Here is a 16,936-nt window from a genome sequence, read left to right as displayed (position 1 = left end):
TTTTGTATGCCCTGCTTTCCTGTTATTTTAAAGGGAACATGTTGCCTTGATTTGTTTTTATTATTATTGTTTGTGAAATTTTGTGAACTGATGAGTAAGCAATCTACAGTAAATTTCCCAGCTCTTTGTGTGAATTAGCAAGATTCTATTATATATGCTTAGGTTTAAAAATAAACTATTGAATAAATATTTGAAAGCAGTTTTCCATTTACCTACCAACTCTGGAATTCAAGATTCTGTGTTCCCCATACAAGAGTTGGGGACATCGGATCCTAATAGCATTGCAACAGAGTACAGGGAATTGAACTGTTCTAGGTTTATTACATTGTGCAAGGGAAAGAGAAACCTGAATGCAAAACTTAAAGGAAAGCGTGACTACTTTTGTTTCAAAAGACTAATTGTTACTAATTTGGGGTGTTAAAAATAGTTTTGCTTTATATTTTAAATAAGGTAATTTTGATTCAAATATAACATAGAATATTCCAAACTAACTTGTTTAAAAATATTTTGTAAGAAAATTTGAAATTACGTATTTTTCTTTTGAGTGTAACTGTACAATATTTCATATGAAGTGCATAGTTAACACAACAACAATTTTAAGACTGTTTCTTATGGTCTCCTAGTTTAGACTTTATCTTTCAACAGAAAATTACTACTACCTTGGGGAGGTGTGTGAACCAAAAGGAGGTTTAGTCTATCAGAAGTAGAGAAAAATCAATTTAATTTTTAAAATACTTTGCAAATAAACAACTTTTCTATCCCCTGAACCTAAACTCACACATTTATAGAAAACTTTGAAAGATACAAAAACTGTGAAATAAATAAAATCCCCAAAAGGCTCGTATTTTGACATTAAGACTTGATAGCTTTTTATAGCAAAACCATTTGGCACTGCTAATAGGTGGCTCAGAAGAAAAAAAGCGGTTTTAAAACCAAGAATTGCTTATCAAAAGAGACAGATCTGAATGTTTTTTTCTAATATGTTATTTGAAAGTGACATTTCAATCTATCATTACTATAAAAATTTCTCTCAAAAACATAGATAGAGCCCTGCAAATCTGAGACATCTGCTTTATATCCACAGATATCCGTGGACCATGTTTTGCAGACCAGATGCAGATACAAATTTTGTACCCGCGCTGGGCTCTAGACTTAGGGGGAGATCCTGTAGAGAATCTATCCCTGGGAATCAAAATTCTAGTCTTCAAACCTCTAACCAACAAGGGGAATTCAAGTCTATCCTCTTTTTGCAAAATCCTCCTCCCTCATTACTGTGCACAATGCTGTTCACCAGCTAGTTGCCACAATCTACCCTACTGTGGCTGCATTGCAGTGGGGATTATCCCTATCACATAACTTTATAAAGTATTTTGCATGAAAGGGACTGAAGAAAATGAAGATATTCATGTATCATTATGTTTTGCCTCCGGAAATCCATGATTTAAGTTCTCGCAATACTATTTATATATATTTTTTACACACACACACACACACACACCCCCCTCTCCATTGAATCTCGCCATCCGTCACAAAGTTGTTGGATACCGGAAGAGGAATATTTCAAGAATTTCAGTTAGGTGTCTATTCTAAAAAGAACATTTATAAAAGGACCTCATTGCAGATGAGGCACAGAGGCTATTCTTGATCTGTCTGTTGACATCAAGTTACATGAGTCCCAAGACTGGTCATCCCACATGATCATATCTCTGACAATTCCTTCCACTACCCTGCACATGGGAGAAAGAACTCTTGCACAGTAGGTAGAAAGCACCGAGTTTGGAAGCAAGAGTTCTTAGCATTTTGTTCTTGTGTTACTAATTGTAAAGGCAGAAGTTTCTGTACATGCTGATATTTGCAATGACCTGTGAGGTATGAGTCCAAATAAAACTATGCGTATGAACCCTGCAACACTGGTGTTTTGGCTCCATTTACTCGTTTTGTTAGTGCAGTGGTCCCTACACATTTATAAGCCTGGTAGTACTGGTACACAAGACTTCTGTGACTGGTGCTTTGGGCCTCACTGCCTAGCTTCACCATGTCCCTCTGTGCTGGGTCTTTGGGTCTGCCTCTCAATCAATTGTGCAAGTTTAAACCTCTATAAATTCTGGACAGTTGGTAAAACCTAGTACTTAGCCTGGTAAACAAGTACACGTAAATTAAGAGGTTGGAAATCACATTAGGCTGAACTGGACTCAATTTTTAGTATTTCGTCTGGACTTCACAAAACTGAGCCATTTTCTCTCTCGTGTGGCTTGAGTTTCATCCTCATGATTTTCATGTTCTGATTGCGAGAACCCAGATATTCTACTTAGAAGCATGAAGACAGAAAATTTGCTAAAAAAATTGCACTAAAAAAAAAAATCTAAGGATTGAAATGCAAAAACCTAATGTGCACGTTAGAAACAATGGAATATTGCATATATCAGATACAATAGATGAGTCAGAGACAACACTGGTGTCTCATAAAGGCTAGTCACGAAGAGTTCTTCCATCCAGGCTCCAAACAGCAGCTTAATGTTTGGTCTCCCACACCCCCACTGGCACCTTTTAAAAGTCAGAAAATTCACAGCTTCACCTGATGGGTCCTGCATACAAAGGGTCACTCTCCACTAGAGACCCCTGTACCAGCCTAACTGAACATACGTTAGATTAAGCTCCCCTTATCCACATTCTACAGGCCAATATTAAAATGAGTACAGTATGCAAAATGCCATCTTCAAGGGTCACTTGTCAGCTGCCTGCTGAACATCTACCAGGTATATCTGTTGGAAAAGAATGTGGTTTTTACTGTTACTCGCATAGAACAAGGGCAAAATTAAGAGTTAAATATGCTTTTGTCTCCATTTCCTAAAAGGATATCTATTGAATACCATCTTTTAAGACATGTGGAAAGATTGTTCAAAAATAATCGTTTTAGATGTTTTGGCCTTTCGTTATAGCAATCAGTAACATTAAGACTGCACATAACTTCTTCAGAAGTACTTCTTAGCTGAAGGATTGTATTAGAAAGACTATGGTAGAAAATTCCTTCTTGGCTCAGGAATTTTATGTAAGCCCTTGAATTAATTTAATAGTCCAGCACAGTTACATAGCAAAATACTTATCCCTATTGCCCAGGTGCACTTGTGTAAGGTGTAAAGGTTTACGTTTCAGAAAGATTACAAAAGCATCCTGCTACTTTCATAGCGATAGCTTTCTTGTTGAAAAAGCAACCAAATGCAAGACAGGTGTTGAAACCTTTTCCTCACTGCTCTCCAAACAAATAAGTCCCATTGTTAAACGGTAGTCAACTTCCTTTCATTGGCCAGATATAACACAACAAACACTGCAGTGAAAAAATGAATCTATCAACCCCACAAAAAGCATGTACTTCAGGAATTCAGCAAAGCATCTTGACCTGTGGGGCAACCCTCCAAAGCTGAAGTCTAGATCTGACTTGCTTTCTGCTCAGAGAGGGAAAAGCAGCTCCAGCTAGGAATAGGATAAAAAGCAGGCATGGCTGATGCTTCATTTTGAGTATTTGCCCTGTAATGGGAAAACTAATTCACAGCCTGTTTGCCTTCTACAGCAAATGGCATAGGCCTCTCACAAGTACAAGTCTAGGACAGCACTAGCCCCCTGGATATGTTCACACCGCTGTTTTATTACTGACACCTGATGCTTCAAACAAGGCAATTAAAAGGACAATAAAGATGAAGCCTAATGGCAAGCTTCTTCCATCTCCCCTACACTACATGCACAAATCAAACAGCTGAAGTGCAGCTAAACTTGTTTCAGTATGTCCCATTCTAATTGCTGTCAGGGAACTATACACAAAAAACATCGTTAGAAGCATTCTCTACACCAGTGGTGTTCAAACTGTAGGTTGCGACCCATTACTGGGTCAAGGCAGCTCTGGACCGTTAAGTCCGGTCAGCAGTGCTGCCCGTCTAAAGCAGGCTAGTCCCTACCTGTTCTGACACTGCACTGCACCCCAGAAGCGGCCAGCAGCATGTCTGGCTACTAGGCGAGGGGCCCACAGGGCTCCATGAGCTGCCCCCAGCCCGAGCACCAGCTCCACACTCCCATTGGCTGGTTCCCAGTCAACGGGAGTTGGGGGTGGAGGGTTGTGCCTGCAGGCGAGAGCCGCAAGGAACTGCTTGCGCGCCTCTGCCAAGGAGCCGGACCTGCTGCCAGCCGCTTCCGGGGCACAGCATGGTGTGAGGACAGGCAAGAAGCCTGCCTTAGCACCCCCGCTGCGCTGCTGACCGGAGCCGCCTGAGGTAACCCCGGTTCCCAAACCCCTGCCCCAGCCCTGAGTCCCCCCCAATCCCAGAGCCCCTTCCTGGACCCCAAATCCCTCATCCCCAGCCCCACCCCAGAGCTGCACCCTCAGCCCAGAGACATAACTCCCTCCCACACCCAAAACCTCTGCCCCAGCCCAGAGCCTTCTCCCACACCCTGAACCCCTCATTCACGGCCATACCCCAGAGTCCTCACCCCAACCCTCATCCCCAGCCCTGAGCCCCTCCCATACCCCAAACCCCTCATCCCCAGCAATGTTGGGTCGCAGGCATCAATAATTTTCTTCAACTGGGTCGCCAGAAAAAGTTTGAAAACCACTGCTCTACACAGTACATACTTTAACAAGTGCAGAGATATACATGGCTAGTATGGGCATGGTACATCTGCATACACTGTACATCATTTTAAATAAATGTGGCATGAGGCTCCCACCCATAGTAAATCAGCATTCACTTGCTCTCACATTAAAAGAAAGGGCTAAGAAGAGGTGTGCATTTTAGACACCAGCACTAAGCATGCAACTGAGTGCTCATTTGTATTTTCACCTTGGAAAATTACTTAGCAAGTTTAAGATATGACAGAGATACTGTTAAGTTTATGTGAGCACTTCAACTATAATCTCTTTCACTTACACACATCCCTTACAGGATTTTATAATATGGCTGGGGGGAAATGCAATCAGACAAAAAAAATCATTAGCATACAATGGCTTAGCCGGGAAGAGGTTTTTTTATGACAAAATTTAACACAGAATCTAGCTAAGTTGTACATACACAAAGTTGGGATTTATGGACATATTGTGTGTCAACCCACCTGGGGCATAGTTTATTTTAAAAAGTATCATTAGACAGCATTCCTTATTAACTTGTTATAATTAAGGATATGATTTAGTCATGGGGTCTGTGATTTTACCAGACCTCTGTAGCTTCAGCTTCAGCAGTGAGTGGTGGGGATGGAGGTGAGGCAGTGCACCCCCCACCCAGCTGTGGCAGGAGCTGGGGCTGTGCATCCCCCACCACCACAGCTTTGGCTCGGGCTGTGCGACCACTTTCCTCTCCCTGGGCAGGGACCTGTGCGCCCCCTCCCCCCAAACCCCTGCAGCTTTGGCCAGGGCTATAGCCAAGGCTGTGCCTCCACCTCCCTAAGGCTGCAGTGTTTCAGCTTTCATCCCTTACTCCTTCCAACTCTTTCTCCCTGTTATATTTAATAAAGTCACGGACAGGCCATGACTCCCATGAAGTTTTGTTTATTGCCCACAACCTATCCCTGACTTTTACTAAAAATAATCATGACAAAATCTGAACCTTATAGTATTTAACATACAAAAGTTATATCCTTAAGTGGAAAGGTACAGTTCCCATCAGTGTTCCCCCTAAACCACATGGCTGTGCAGCCACACCCCTTACTGGCATGCACCAAGCGCAACTCAGCGCCTTGTAGGCAAGGGAGCTGCACTTTGGTGCTACTGTTTGGGGGGTAATGAGAGAGGTTCTGCAGAGCTCTCCTATTCCCATTTTCAGAACAAGGAGGAGGGTGCAGTAATAAACATGGAACACAATGAATGAGAGCAAGTCAACAGGGAGGAAGGAAATGGACTGATTGAATGAAGGGATAGACTGAATTAGACAGGAGAAAGGAGGTTTTAAACAGTTATTCATTATCCAGAGATAAAACCAATTTTCAAAGCTCAAGGATAAAATAATAAAAAAAATCAAATATCTCAAAAAGGTTTCCTGTTTGCATGAGTGTAATTTGCAGTTAAACAGTGCCCTAATACATGTCCTATAGCACATGCAACTCATGGAGGCCCGAGAATCAATTTAGGGTTCCTCTTTCTAGTGAATTTTACAGGAACAGCTACAAAAGAATATTTAACAAGATGGAGCATTTTAATTCAATCCACTCCTCCAGCTGAACAACTTTCTGACTCACAGGAACTACTATTGAGGAAGCAAAGAACACCATTTAGTCCATTGGGACTAAATCTGGAACAGTAGTGCTGTAAAATGCTTCCAAACTTCTGGAAGAAGCTTCTATCTTGGGTGATCCATCAGAGATCTCCTTACATTCATTCATTCATTCTCTGAACAGAGAAATGGGTTAAGTGCAGGAATGAAGACCACTTAACTTTGCCTCAAAATATAGCTGCAATATTTAGCAAAGACTACAACACTCTTAGTATTCATTTTTGCCAAGATGCTCACAAAAGAGTTACTTATCTGTTACACACAATGCACTAGATAAATCACTCAGCAAGTGAAAAAGTGGGCAGGAAGAAAAAAACAGAATTGATGCTTCACTTCAAGATGCTGGTTATGTCACCTCTTTCCCTAAACTGCAAAATGCAACAACTCAGTGCGCTAATGGAGCAAGAGCTGCAACCCAAGAATCCAACTGGAAATACATTCCTACTTATTTTAAAGTCAAAGTTCCCAAGAGATTTCCTTCTGCTGAACAGAACTGGAGAAAGAGGATGGATAAAAAGTTCCTTAAACTCCACTGATTCCTCTTCAAACTATAGTCAAACTATTTTTCCCCATCACTTTTAATTATATCCTAAATATAAGTTTATTATTTATATAATTGGTTTCTTAAAATGATATGCCCAAACAGCACAAATAAAACTGATTTTTTTTTTAAACCAAAAGACAAAAGCACATCTCTTACAAGTAAATCATAACAAATAAATGATGAGGCCCAACCAATGCACTGTGACAAGCTACTATTTAAAAGCAGGGCTTTGGAGCAGAGCCTGCGGAGCAGCTCCAGAGCAGTGGAGCTGCAGGTTTTTGCCTGGAGCTGGAGCAGAGCCGGAGCACAGCTCCAAAGCCCTGTTTAAAAGAAATTAAATGCCATGTTTAATGACTGTACCTTTGCTAATTTCCCTCCTGACACCCTCTCCACATATTCTCAAGTGAGCGTTCTAAAGATTCTGAAAGAATTCTTTAAGAATATTTGGAAAGGTAATCATGAGTGTATTAGGGATGTAAGAGTTTAGCCGGTTAACCAATAAGCTTGATGCTTATTGGTTTCTCTTAATGGTTAAACTCCACCCAGGGTCCCAGCAGCCGTGCAGCAGGAGTCCCAGCTACTGCCCCGTGTGCCTGGAGTCCCTCCAGACTGCCAGGGTCCATCACGGTTGCCAGCCCTGCACCCAAAGTCCCAACTGCTGCCCTGCTGCCACCTGGCATCCATCCCGGTTGTCAGGGGACCGGCAGCAGGGAGCCCCATGTAAAATGTAGGAATGCTGCAGCACCCCCCCCCCCCACCATAGTTCCCCAGGTAAACGTTTAACTGTGTAACTGATAGAACTGTAATCTAGAACCGATAGAACAGTTACTGTTTTTAAATGTTATTTACATCCCTAGAGTGTATTATTTGAAGATCATAACATAAGGTGGATTTCTGATATGGTCCAAATGTAGCTGCAGAATGGCCAGTGTTAACATGGCCCTTGCAGCAGTCATCTGGCAGCAACATGCCAATGGAAAGGCTTGAGCTCTCATAGCAGATCCAAAGGTTTGAGGAATCCTACATGAGTACTGCAGCAAAGCACAAAGCACTGACCATAACCAGCTCAGATGCATAATTTTTTATGGGGGTGGGGAGGAAGGGTTTGGGTATGGGATGGGAAATGAGAGCAGCAATTTTTAGCTCCGTTTTCTTTAAAAGCCTCCTCCCTTCAATTTGTTTCCTGCAGGAAGCTCACACTGTGTGGTACTTCACTTGGAAAGTAAACCTCTTTACATTTTGATCACAAGACACGTCGTTATCACAGAGAGAATTTAGATGAACCAGTAAAATGTTTCAGAGCCTACATCTTTGGACATAAAGAATTCAAATTCGGAAGCATCCCACACTCCACAGCTCTATTCTCTATGATTCTGACAGATACAACGTCAGCCATATCAGAGGAACCACCTCCAATGCCTTCACAGCAAAACTAGCCAAGTGGAGTTTCTAGCTGCTCTCAATTTGAAATGTGTTATTGACGGTCCTCAATGATTGAATAAAATTCCCCAAAACATGGACAAAACAGAGTCAGGTACAGTGACTTGTTTCTCTAACTACTGAAAAGATTCTAGTCATTATATTGTACTGTGCATAACTTTCTTTTGTTAATTTTAGTATGTGAATCTTAAAATAAATGGAGTCTGCTGATTTAGTGTAAGCAAGGCTATTTCAAGCCATTCCACTGTTCTGAAAATGTGTGTATGCATTTAATTTATAATATACTCAAATACATACGCATTTACCATGCTGATTATGGAACATATACATCCCAGAGATATAATACATTAATACCACTCACAATCCTTAAAATAATTAGCTGCATCGCAAGTATTCTTCTGTTTATTTTGTTTGTTTAAGTGCATTGGGGAGAGAATTATCTAGACTTCTCAGTACTAGGCACCCCACATTGAAGTTCTGCTGAGGCTTTAAAAGATTAAGTAGAATTTACTAACCTATAAAAAGTACTTTCGTAAACTTTACAAAAATATTTGCCACACAACATACTTAAAGTTATATTTTATTTATTTTTAATGCAAAGCTAATATTGACTCTCAGCATTTTTACCTTCAGTATACTATGTGAAGATTCAGTAATTTGGAAAGAAGAGATAAGGTGACCTCTATAACATATTTAAGAAGTACCAAGTTATTTTTAAGGACAGATGGAGGTAAAAATTGCTTACTCAGATAAAAAGGCTAAGAACAACAAACATTACTTATCCTCAAAATAATGAAAATACACTTAAGTATTGGTGCCCAAAAGTAACTAAAATTATATCCAAGTATCACTCAACTACAGAGCCAGGTGTCAACCAGAAAACACAGTTTGTACATAATAGAACCAAGTCTCTCCAATACCCTTTCCCCTGTTCCCTCTATGTAGGGAAGCAACAGCTCTGATGAAGTCATCCATGGAACTAAAGTAAAATAACTAATCTAAGGGCTTAACATATATGTGCCCTGGACTATTCTGAACTAGTAACACACTAGCAGAGGATGCTGCACAGAACCTAAGGCAACATGGTTAGACATGTTTACAGTATGTACATTTCAGACATGATTCCAAAGCCAGAGCTCTTTGTTGCAACAGTCCCACAAATTATCGTGTGGGGGACAGACTGCAACCTCTCTTTCAGATATTATCCTGCACACCCAATAAATATTCTGTTATAGCTCAATGCTAGTAATTGTGTGTGTAATCACCTAAATGAACCCATTTTGCCACATTCTAATTTACGAGCCAAAATAAAGGAATTTAGTGAGGATTAAAACAGAATAAATGCAGGTGTTAAATACCCTCATTGATATTAAATGGAGAGCAGGGAAATATCCATGCACACATCCAAAGTGCCCATTTTTGCAACTTAAACATGACAGTGGGCAGCATTCAAGCTGAAGCCTTGAGACACAAAGAGGAATTCAGCTACTACAAGAAACAAAACAAAAAACATCACAAAAGATAGCATCTGCAGGACAAAACTGTCAGCCTCTGAAAATGCACTTGACCCCCACCCCCACCTCCACCCCTTAGGTGTGTTTTAGGGGTGACAGAATACAGTACCTTTTCCTTTTGCAGTAGTGCTGCTGCTATTGCCAACTGAGCAGGATGCCTGAGAATCCTTCCTTAACCTCTTGCTCTGAGGTCTGACACTGGACCTGAGAAAATGATGCTGGTCCTGGCTGTGGGAGGTCTGGAGGGAAGATGGAGCTTGGGGTAAATTGGGGCTGGATGAGGGGTTATTAGTGTTGTTGTTAATAATCTTCTCTTCTTTCTTTGTGCTGCTCCTGCCTGGAGCTGCCTCTCCTCCTCTTCCTGCCCCTTCTTCCAGGGACTCCTCATCTCCTCCTGCTCGCTTGCCTAGCTTTTTCACCCCTTCCTCACCGCTGCTGTCTCCCAGCTTCACTGTCATCCTGTTGGGGAGGAGAGAAAGAAAAGAGGGGGGCAAAAAGTCAAGCCACAGACCCCCACTAGAGAGGGAGGAAAATCCCTGAGCTGAGAGGGGAGAAGTTTAGCTGCAGAAATTCCTCTCAACATGGCCGCCGTTGTTTGTTACTAAATCCCCTTTCGTTTGCTGTCCCGACCCAACAACCTGTGCCGAAGGGTGGGAGGGGAAAAGCCCCATAGGAAACCCCCCAAACCACCCCAAAAGGGAGCCAGGCTCCCCAACAGACCCCTGGCACCTTCCTGGAGGGATTAGGAGCGCCTTTGGCAAGGAAATTGACACGCCAAACTCAGGCGTTTGGAAGCGCTCGATAGGCACACACACAGAGAGAAAAAACAGCCACCAAAAAACCCACAGCGAAACAGGGGGAGCGCAGAGCAGGGACAGGGGCCCCTAAAAGTGACTCGCCACCATCCCCTCCTACCCATTGTGCTGTTCCTCTGGCCCAGGGGGGCTCTTCTTTCTCCTCACCATGGAGCCGAGGTGATCCGACCTGCTGAGGGGGGGAAATTCATATTCCTAGATGCAGCAGCAGCTACTCCTCTCTGTCTCTGTCTCTCTCTGAGGCTGGGACTGGCCAAGGCTACAAAGATTTCCAACTCCCCCCGCCCCCGCCTCCAAATTACTAGGCACCTTTCTGCTTTACCCTAAGCTGGAACTTTTTCCCCAGGAAGGTGGCAGACCGTCAAGTACACAATGAGCCCAAAAGCTCTGGTGTCTTTGCAAAGGAGCATCGCTTTGGGGGCTGATTGCCTGTCAACGTTTGCATTTTAAAAACGGCACACCGGGAGAGGATTTGGCTTTCCAAATCCAAAAACTTTGCTTGCTACGTCATCAACTTCCAGCATTTTTATACTTATTGTAAGCCCCCCCATCCCAATTAAAAAAAAAACCACAAAACGCTCAGATCCAAACATTTGCTGTTGTTTTTTTCAACCCTAAAGGAAACCGTTCAGCTCAGAGATTCTGCAATCACTTTGCCAAGTAAAAAGTTTAAGCACATGGATTTGTTACAAGTCCACTTAACTGGGCTCTGCTGCCACTGAAATGCATTATACATCATCGTTAATTCCAAAATTGGACCCACTTTGGACCCACTGTAGCCGATAACCTGACCACTCGCTTTGCTTTGGTTCATAAATCTGCTCAATTTTAAATTCAGTGGATAATATCACACTACACACGAAAATTTTAGACAGTGAGACTTTTAGCAGATTTAATTTTTACAGAAAGGAAATATATTACAGACACTATATCTAAAAACAACAAGACTACACCTTTCAATAAAGACGCCATACTAAAATAAAACAGAACGATCTGGCAACAGCAATGCAATTGCCTTATCACAAAACCAAAATCCATAGTCCAACTTAAATTAAGAAAAACTAACTACCAACAAAAAAATAAAATTCCAAGTAACAAAACTAAAACATTTAATACACACTGAAGTAAATACAGAAAAAGCAGACACGAACATAATGCATTTGTAAAGGGAGTCTGTTGACTGCACAACCTTTTACAGTAGTGATTTTGTTAAAAAAGGGTGACGTTAAAAGTACATATTTTTCTCTCTATGCTTTAAATTAAGCCATTATATTTACAAGTGTAGAATTATTCTGGAAAATGGTCTCTGTCAACAGCGTACACAACTGGGCTGAACTACACATCAAGGCACTTAAACCCTGAATACATATTAAAACGTGGTAAGCGATTCACCTGACAAACCACCTCAACTACAGACAACAAGGCAATTTACAGTTCGCTCTTTAAAAAACAAAAACAAAACCACTCTACCTACTAATAAGACTAGGGGTGTATGATATTTAAGGGGGGTTTCAATCCCTTTTATTAAAAGAGGGTAGTTACAAGCCCACCGTTTGTTTCATGGTCATAAATTAAACGAATACATCCTCCAACGACCAGGGCAACAGGGAAGAAAATGTACCCTCCCCACCAGAACAAAATCTGCATAATGAAAGTCAGTGTAATGGCTACTGAAGTATCAGGAAAAGCAAGTCTCAGTGTAACCAACAGTTTCTTTTATAAACTGTCCTGGCTAAAATCTCTCATGCTTATCACAGTGCAACTCTCCTCCCAACCCACACACCCAGCTGTTGTCGCGTAACTTTCTTCTCCACATTTCACTCGTTTTCCCCTTTCCTCTAAAACGGAAAGATCTTGACACCTGTGTAGCCTTTGCTTTTCCGTATCTTCATGCTCTACTACCCCTTCCTCTAGTAAAACCCACACTCCCCTCTATGGGCACTTCTCTTCTTTCCAAAAATGTATTAAGACTACAAAACTGTGTTTTAATAAGGAGTTGATCTGTGGTTCTTCAGTCCTCCTTTAGAACCAAAGACACATGAGAGGGAAGACAGCGGCAGTCTTCAGGTCCCACGGGGCAAAATACCATTCCACACACACAAAATATAGATGCCAACTTTTGGTTCCTGAAATCGCTCCTCTTTTTCCTGATGCAGAGATCCCCCCTGCCCCAGATCACACTAGAGGCCCCATCTCCTAATGAAGCTTTACCTGATGCATCAATACCCCGCTGCAGCCTTTGCGCCCCAGGTTTTCCGGTCGATCTTCTGGCTCTGGCAGCCCCAGGACCCCCCCCAGCTGCACCCCAAATCCGCCAGCTCGTACAGCTGCCTCAGCACGCCAATATCCTTCGGTTCCAGCTGTCCCCCCACCCCCCAGTAGTTTCTGCAGCAGCCCGTGCTCGGCCGGAGAGGCGAAGCCGGCTCCCCCAACCACGGCCTCTGCCCCCGGCCGGCGCAGCTGGCTGTTCTCCGCGGGCCCTCAGGCCCCCCCGACCGGAGCAGCAGCCCCCACCCCTCAGCTCTGGAGCTCGATCCTGCAGCGGGCCGCGTAGAGGAGTCCTGGCAGCGGGACGCGGTTCCGCTTCCTAGTCGCCCTGAGGCCGGCGGCAGCGGGGGAAGCGCGGCGGGCAGGCGCGGGCCCAGCTGAGAGCGCGTCGATACCCCCAGCTCCTCCCTCCAGACCCCAAACAAACCACCCCATTGGCCGATGGCGAACGGGCGAAAGGCGAGAGGCGGGGTCCCGGCCACACCGCTGGCCAACCAGAGAGCGGCGCGCGGACGGTGACGCAACCCGAAGGCAAGGGGACAGGCGGGATCTGGCCAGGCTAGGCAGGGGTGGAGCGGGACAAAATCAAGAGGCGTTGATTGGCCGAGTGAGGGCCAATGGCGATACTTGAGGGCGGGGCCTGAATATGGAATTCCCTTCAGAAGCCTCCGGAAAGGGGTGTGGCTTGTGAAATTCGCGTTTCCCAGCATGCAGTGCCGCGCTCTGGTCTGGCCATTGCCCGCACTGTGGGGAGAGCGTCTTAGGTATGGGCGGGTTCTGAGGTCTTGTCATGTGGGAATGGTAACATATCCGGGGAAGAACTGTTGTCTTCCAGAACTGAAGAAGAGACATAGCAGCCCGCAGAGCAGGGAGCTGTAGTAAATATTATCCCCATCCCCTCGGGTGGTGTAGCTGTGTTAGGGCAGTGTCTTTTAACCTTCCCAGAGGCTGTACCCTTTTCAGGAGGCGGATTTGTCTTGCATGCTCCCAACTTTCACCTCACTTAAAAAGTACTTGCTTACAAAATCAGCCATAAAACTGCTAAATTATTAGTTTTATTATTACTGAAAAACTGCTTACTTTCTCATTTTTACCATATACTTATAAAATAAATCAATTGGAATACAAATATTGTACTTACATTTCAGTGTATAGTCTATAGAGCAGTATAATCAAGTCATGGTCTGTATGAAATTTTAGTTTACTGACTTCGCTAGTGCTTTTTATGTAGCCTGTTGTAAAACTAGGCAAATATCTAGATAAGTTGAGGTACCCCCTGGAAGACCTCTGTGTACCCCCCGGGGGTACTCCTGGTTGAGAACCACTGTGTTAGGGTTTTCTGCCACTTGGCTATACTGTGCTTAAGGGTACTGACTGAGGTGGTCATAGTCAAAGAAACTGCATCTCTTGTGTCACTGCATGAAGGGAGCTCTGTAGCCAGTCCAAATCTGGTACAGAAGCCTGATCCGCTGCTAGGTAATCTGCAACCTACCATGTACAAGGGGTATGTGATGTGTCAGAAGTAAAGGTAACCTAACTAGTGCCAGAGGATAACAAAAATGGAAAGAAAACAGTGAAGAAGAAAAAAGCAACAAATGCTGCAGGATCAATCCCATCAACCTGCCATTCCTCAATGCCAGAGGCGCTGACTTCCCCTCTTTCCTGTGGGTGTGCGACCCCCCCTACCCCCAGCCCCGCCCCCGTTCCAACCCCTTCCCCAAATCCCTGCCCCGGCCCCACCTCTTCCCCACCTCCTCCCCTGAGCACACCACGTTCCTCCCACACCCTCCTGGAGCATGCTAACGCTGCCAAACTGTTACTTGGCGGCAGCTGGGTGGTAAGCGCTGGGAGGTAGATGGAGGAGCGGGGACGCAGTGCGCTCAGGGGAGGAGGAGGAGGAGGTGGGGCAGGGGGTGCAGAGCACACACTAATTTTTCCCCGTGGGTGCTCCAGGGCTGGAGCACCCATGGAGTTGGCGCCTATGCTCGTTGCCCCAGAAAACTTCAGCTTTGGCAGACCTTCAAAATGGAGAGAGTAGAAGCAGAGCTTTGCAAGATTTCACATTGCTAGTAAATTCCACCAGGAAATTGGAGCCATCCAGATATTGTCTTTAAATTATGCTGTGGGGAAGGAGGCAGAGTATACCTTAAAATCCTGTGATTTGCTGATGATAGTCACAAAGATGACCATTAAAGAGTTCTGGCTATGTCTTATGCATACTTTGTACCCCAGAGAAATGTGGTTTATGAAAGCATGTGTTGTCAGCAGAGAATTCAAGAACCAGGGGAATCTGTTGAATCTCTTATAAGAGCTGTGCATGCCTTTCTGGAAAACTGCAATTTTGGGACTGTAAAACATGAAACTATCAGAGATAGGTCATTGGCCTTACCAATAAAAGCTCTCACTTAGCTACAGTTAAAGATAGATTTAACTCTACACACAGCTATCTAGATCACAAAGCAGACTGAGCAAATGCAGCTGCAAAACAAAAGGCAGGAGCAACTTGAAAAACTAGAAAATAGCTAAGAAACTGTAGAGAGACACAGTATGATTGCTGAAAATAATTATAAAACCCTGGAAAAGTCCTAGGCAAACTACAAAACCTTTCAGACTAAATATACAAGATGTGAAAATATTCATAGCCAGAGAGAGGTATGTCCAGCCAAAGTTAAAAGATGTAATAAGTGCATATAATATGGACATTTTGGAGCTCTTTGCTGCACTAAGACAGTCAGGGAACTGACAGTTAAGAGCTGTTGTTTTGGGATTGATCATGTGATGACACAGAGCCTGAATGGAGAGTGAAACTAAACATTTATGGAAAAACTATTGACTTTAACAGTTACTAGGAGCAGACGTGACAGACATGTCACAAGGGACATATAACCACCTTCAATCCCTTCCAGAGCTGAAATCACTTACACAGTCCTGACTAGCCGTGAAAGTATTCTGAGCAGCATGCACCAATTCACCACAGGAACAACTTTCAAAGATAAAAGCTTTGCATTCAGCATGCATGTGATCAAAGACCAACAACCTTCTCAGACACAATGTGGCAGTCTTAATGGGCCTAGTGAGAAGGGTGTAAGAATTTGACTGAGTATTTGGTGATATTGGACTTTTGAAAGGAGATACAGTACAAATGACTTTAAGAGATAATCCTGAATCATATAGTGTACATACACCTCACTGGATTCCTATCCAATTGCTTCATAAAGTGGAAACTGAGTTAAAGAGAATGGAATGGATTGGCACAATTGAGAAAATCTCTGAGCCAACAGCATGGTGAGCCCCAGTTATACTGATTACAAAAACATGGAAAAATATAAATCTGTGTGGATCTTAAAAGACGTAATGTAGCAGTTGTCAGAAAAATATATCTTCCCAACACTGGATGACTTCTTCCCCAAAATGAAAGGTGCTACTGTATTTTCCAAGATGGATTCCTTTAGTGGAGTCTGGCAAATTCCTTTAGTTTAAGAGAATGCTAATCAACCTACATTTATCAAACCCTCTGGGAGATTTTGCTTTCAAAGATTATTTTTGGGATTACCAGTGCATCTGAAATTTTTCAAAGAAAGATGGCAGAACTGTTAATAAACACAAATGGAGTTGTAGTTTTTGTGGGTGATATTTTGATATATGGGTCATTGAGGTAAGAACTTGACAAAACCCTCAGTTTAATCAGCTTAATCAGTCAGTCTGGACTGAAGCTAAATAAGGAATAGTCCATTTTCCACCAACACCAGATCATGTTTTTGGGACAGACAATTAACAAAGATGGAATCAGTCCTAGCCCTGAGAAAGTAAAAGCAATTTGAGAATGAATGCACCAATGAATGTACCAGGACATCTTGGCTATGGTGGCCACATCAAGAAATTGCCTTCAAAAGGGTAAAAGAAATTATTTCAACAGCACCAGTTCTCAAGTACTATGATGTGAACAAACCGACAATGGTCTGTGTGGATGCAAACAGCTATGGCCTAGGTGGTGTATTGTTGCAACAAAATGGATCTGTGTGGAAATCCAGTGCATTTTTCCCTTGCACGCTCACAGAAGCAGAAAAACTACATGCACAGATTGAAAAGGAGTACAAGCATAGG

The 16,936-nt window shown here is 43.1% G+C and overlaps 1 protein-coding gene across 3 annotated transcripts in view; it reads right to left on the bottom strand.

Moving 5' to 3' along the window:
• CRAMP1 (cramped chromatin regulator homolog 1) overlaps positions 1 to 13,210 on the bottom strand; it is a 109,037-nt gene extending 95,827 nt beyond the window's left edge. Inside the window, exons 1-3 of one of the 3 annotated variants that reach the window (XM_043524735.1) lie at positions 12,776 to 13,210; positions 10,665 to 10,736; positions 9,859 to 10,208 (exon numbers count right to left, since the gene is read on the bottom strand). In XM_043524735.1, the coding sequence (XP_043380670.1) occupies positions 9,859 to 10,208; positions 10,665 to 10,714 (400 nt within the window). In that variant the 5' untranslated portion in view covers positions 10,715 to 10,736; positions 12,776 to 13,210. Of the gene's footprint in view, positions 1 to 9,858; positions 10,209 to 10,664; positions 10,737 to 12,775 lie in introns of those variants that run through there. The other 2 variants (XM_027834814.3, XM_037910191.2) reach the window with 2 other exon arrangements.
• Positions 13,211 to 16,936: the final 3,726 nt, after the last annotated feature.

Source organism: Chelonia mydas, chromosome 10 (genome assembly GCF_015237465.2).
Source record: "Chelonia mydas isolate rCheMyd1 chromosome 10, rCheMyd1.pri.v2, whole genome shotgun sequence".
Taxonomy (NCBI): domain Eukaryota; kingdom Metazoa; phylum Chordata; order Testudines; family Cheloniidae; genus Chelonia; species Chelonia mydas.
Note: the sequence above shows the minus strand (reverse complement) of the source record. Positions and strands in the feature narration are given on the sequence as shown.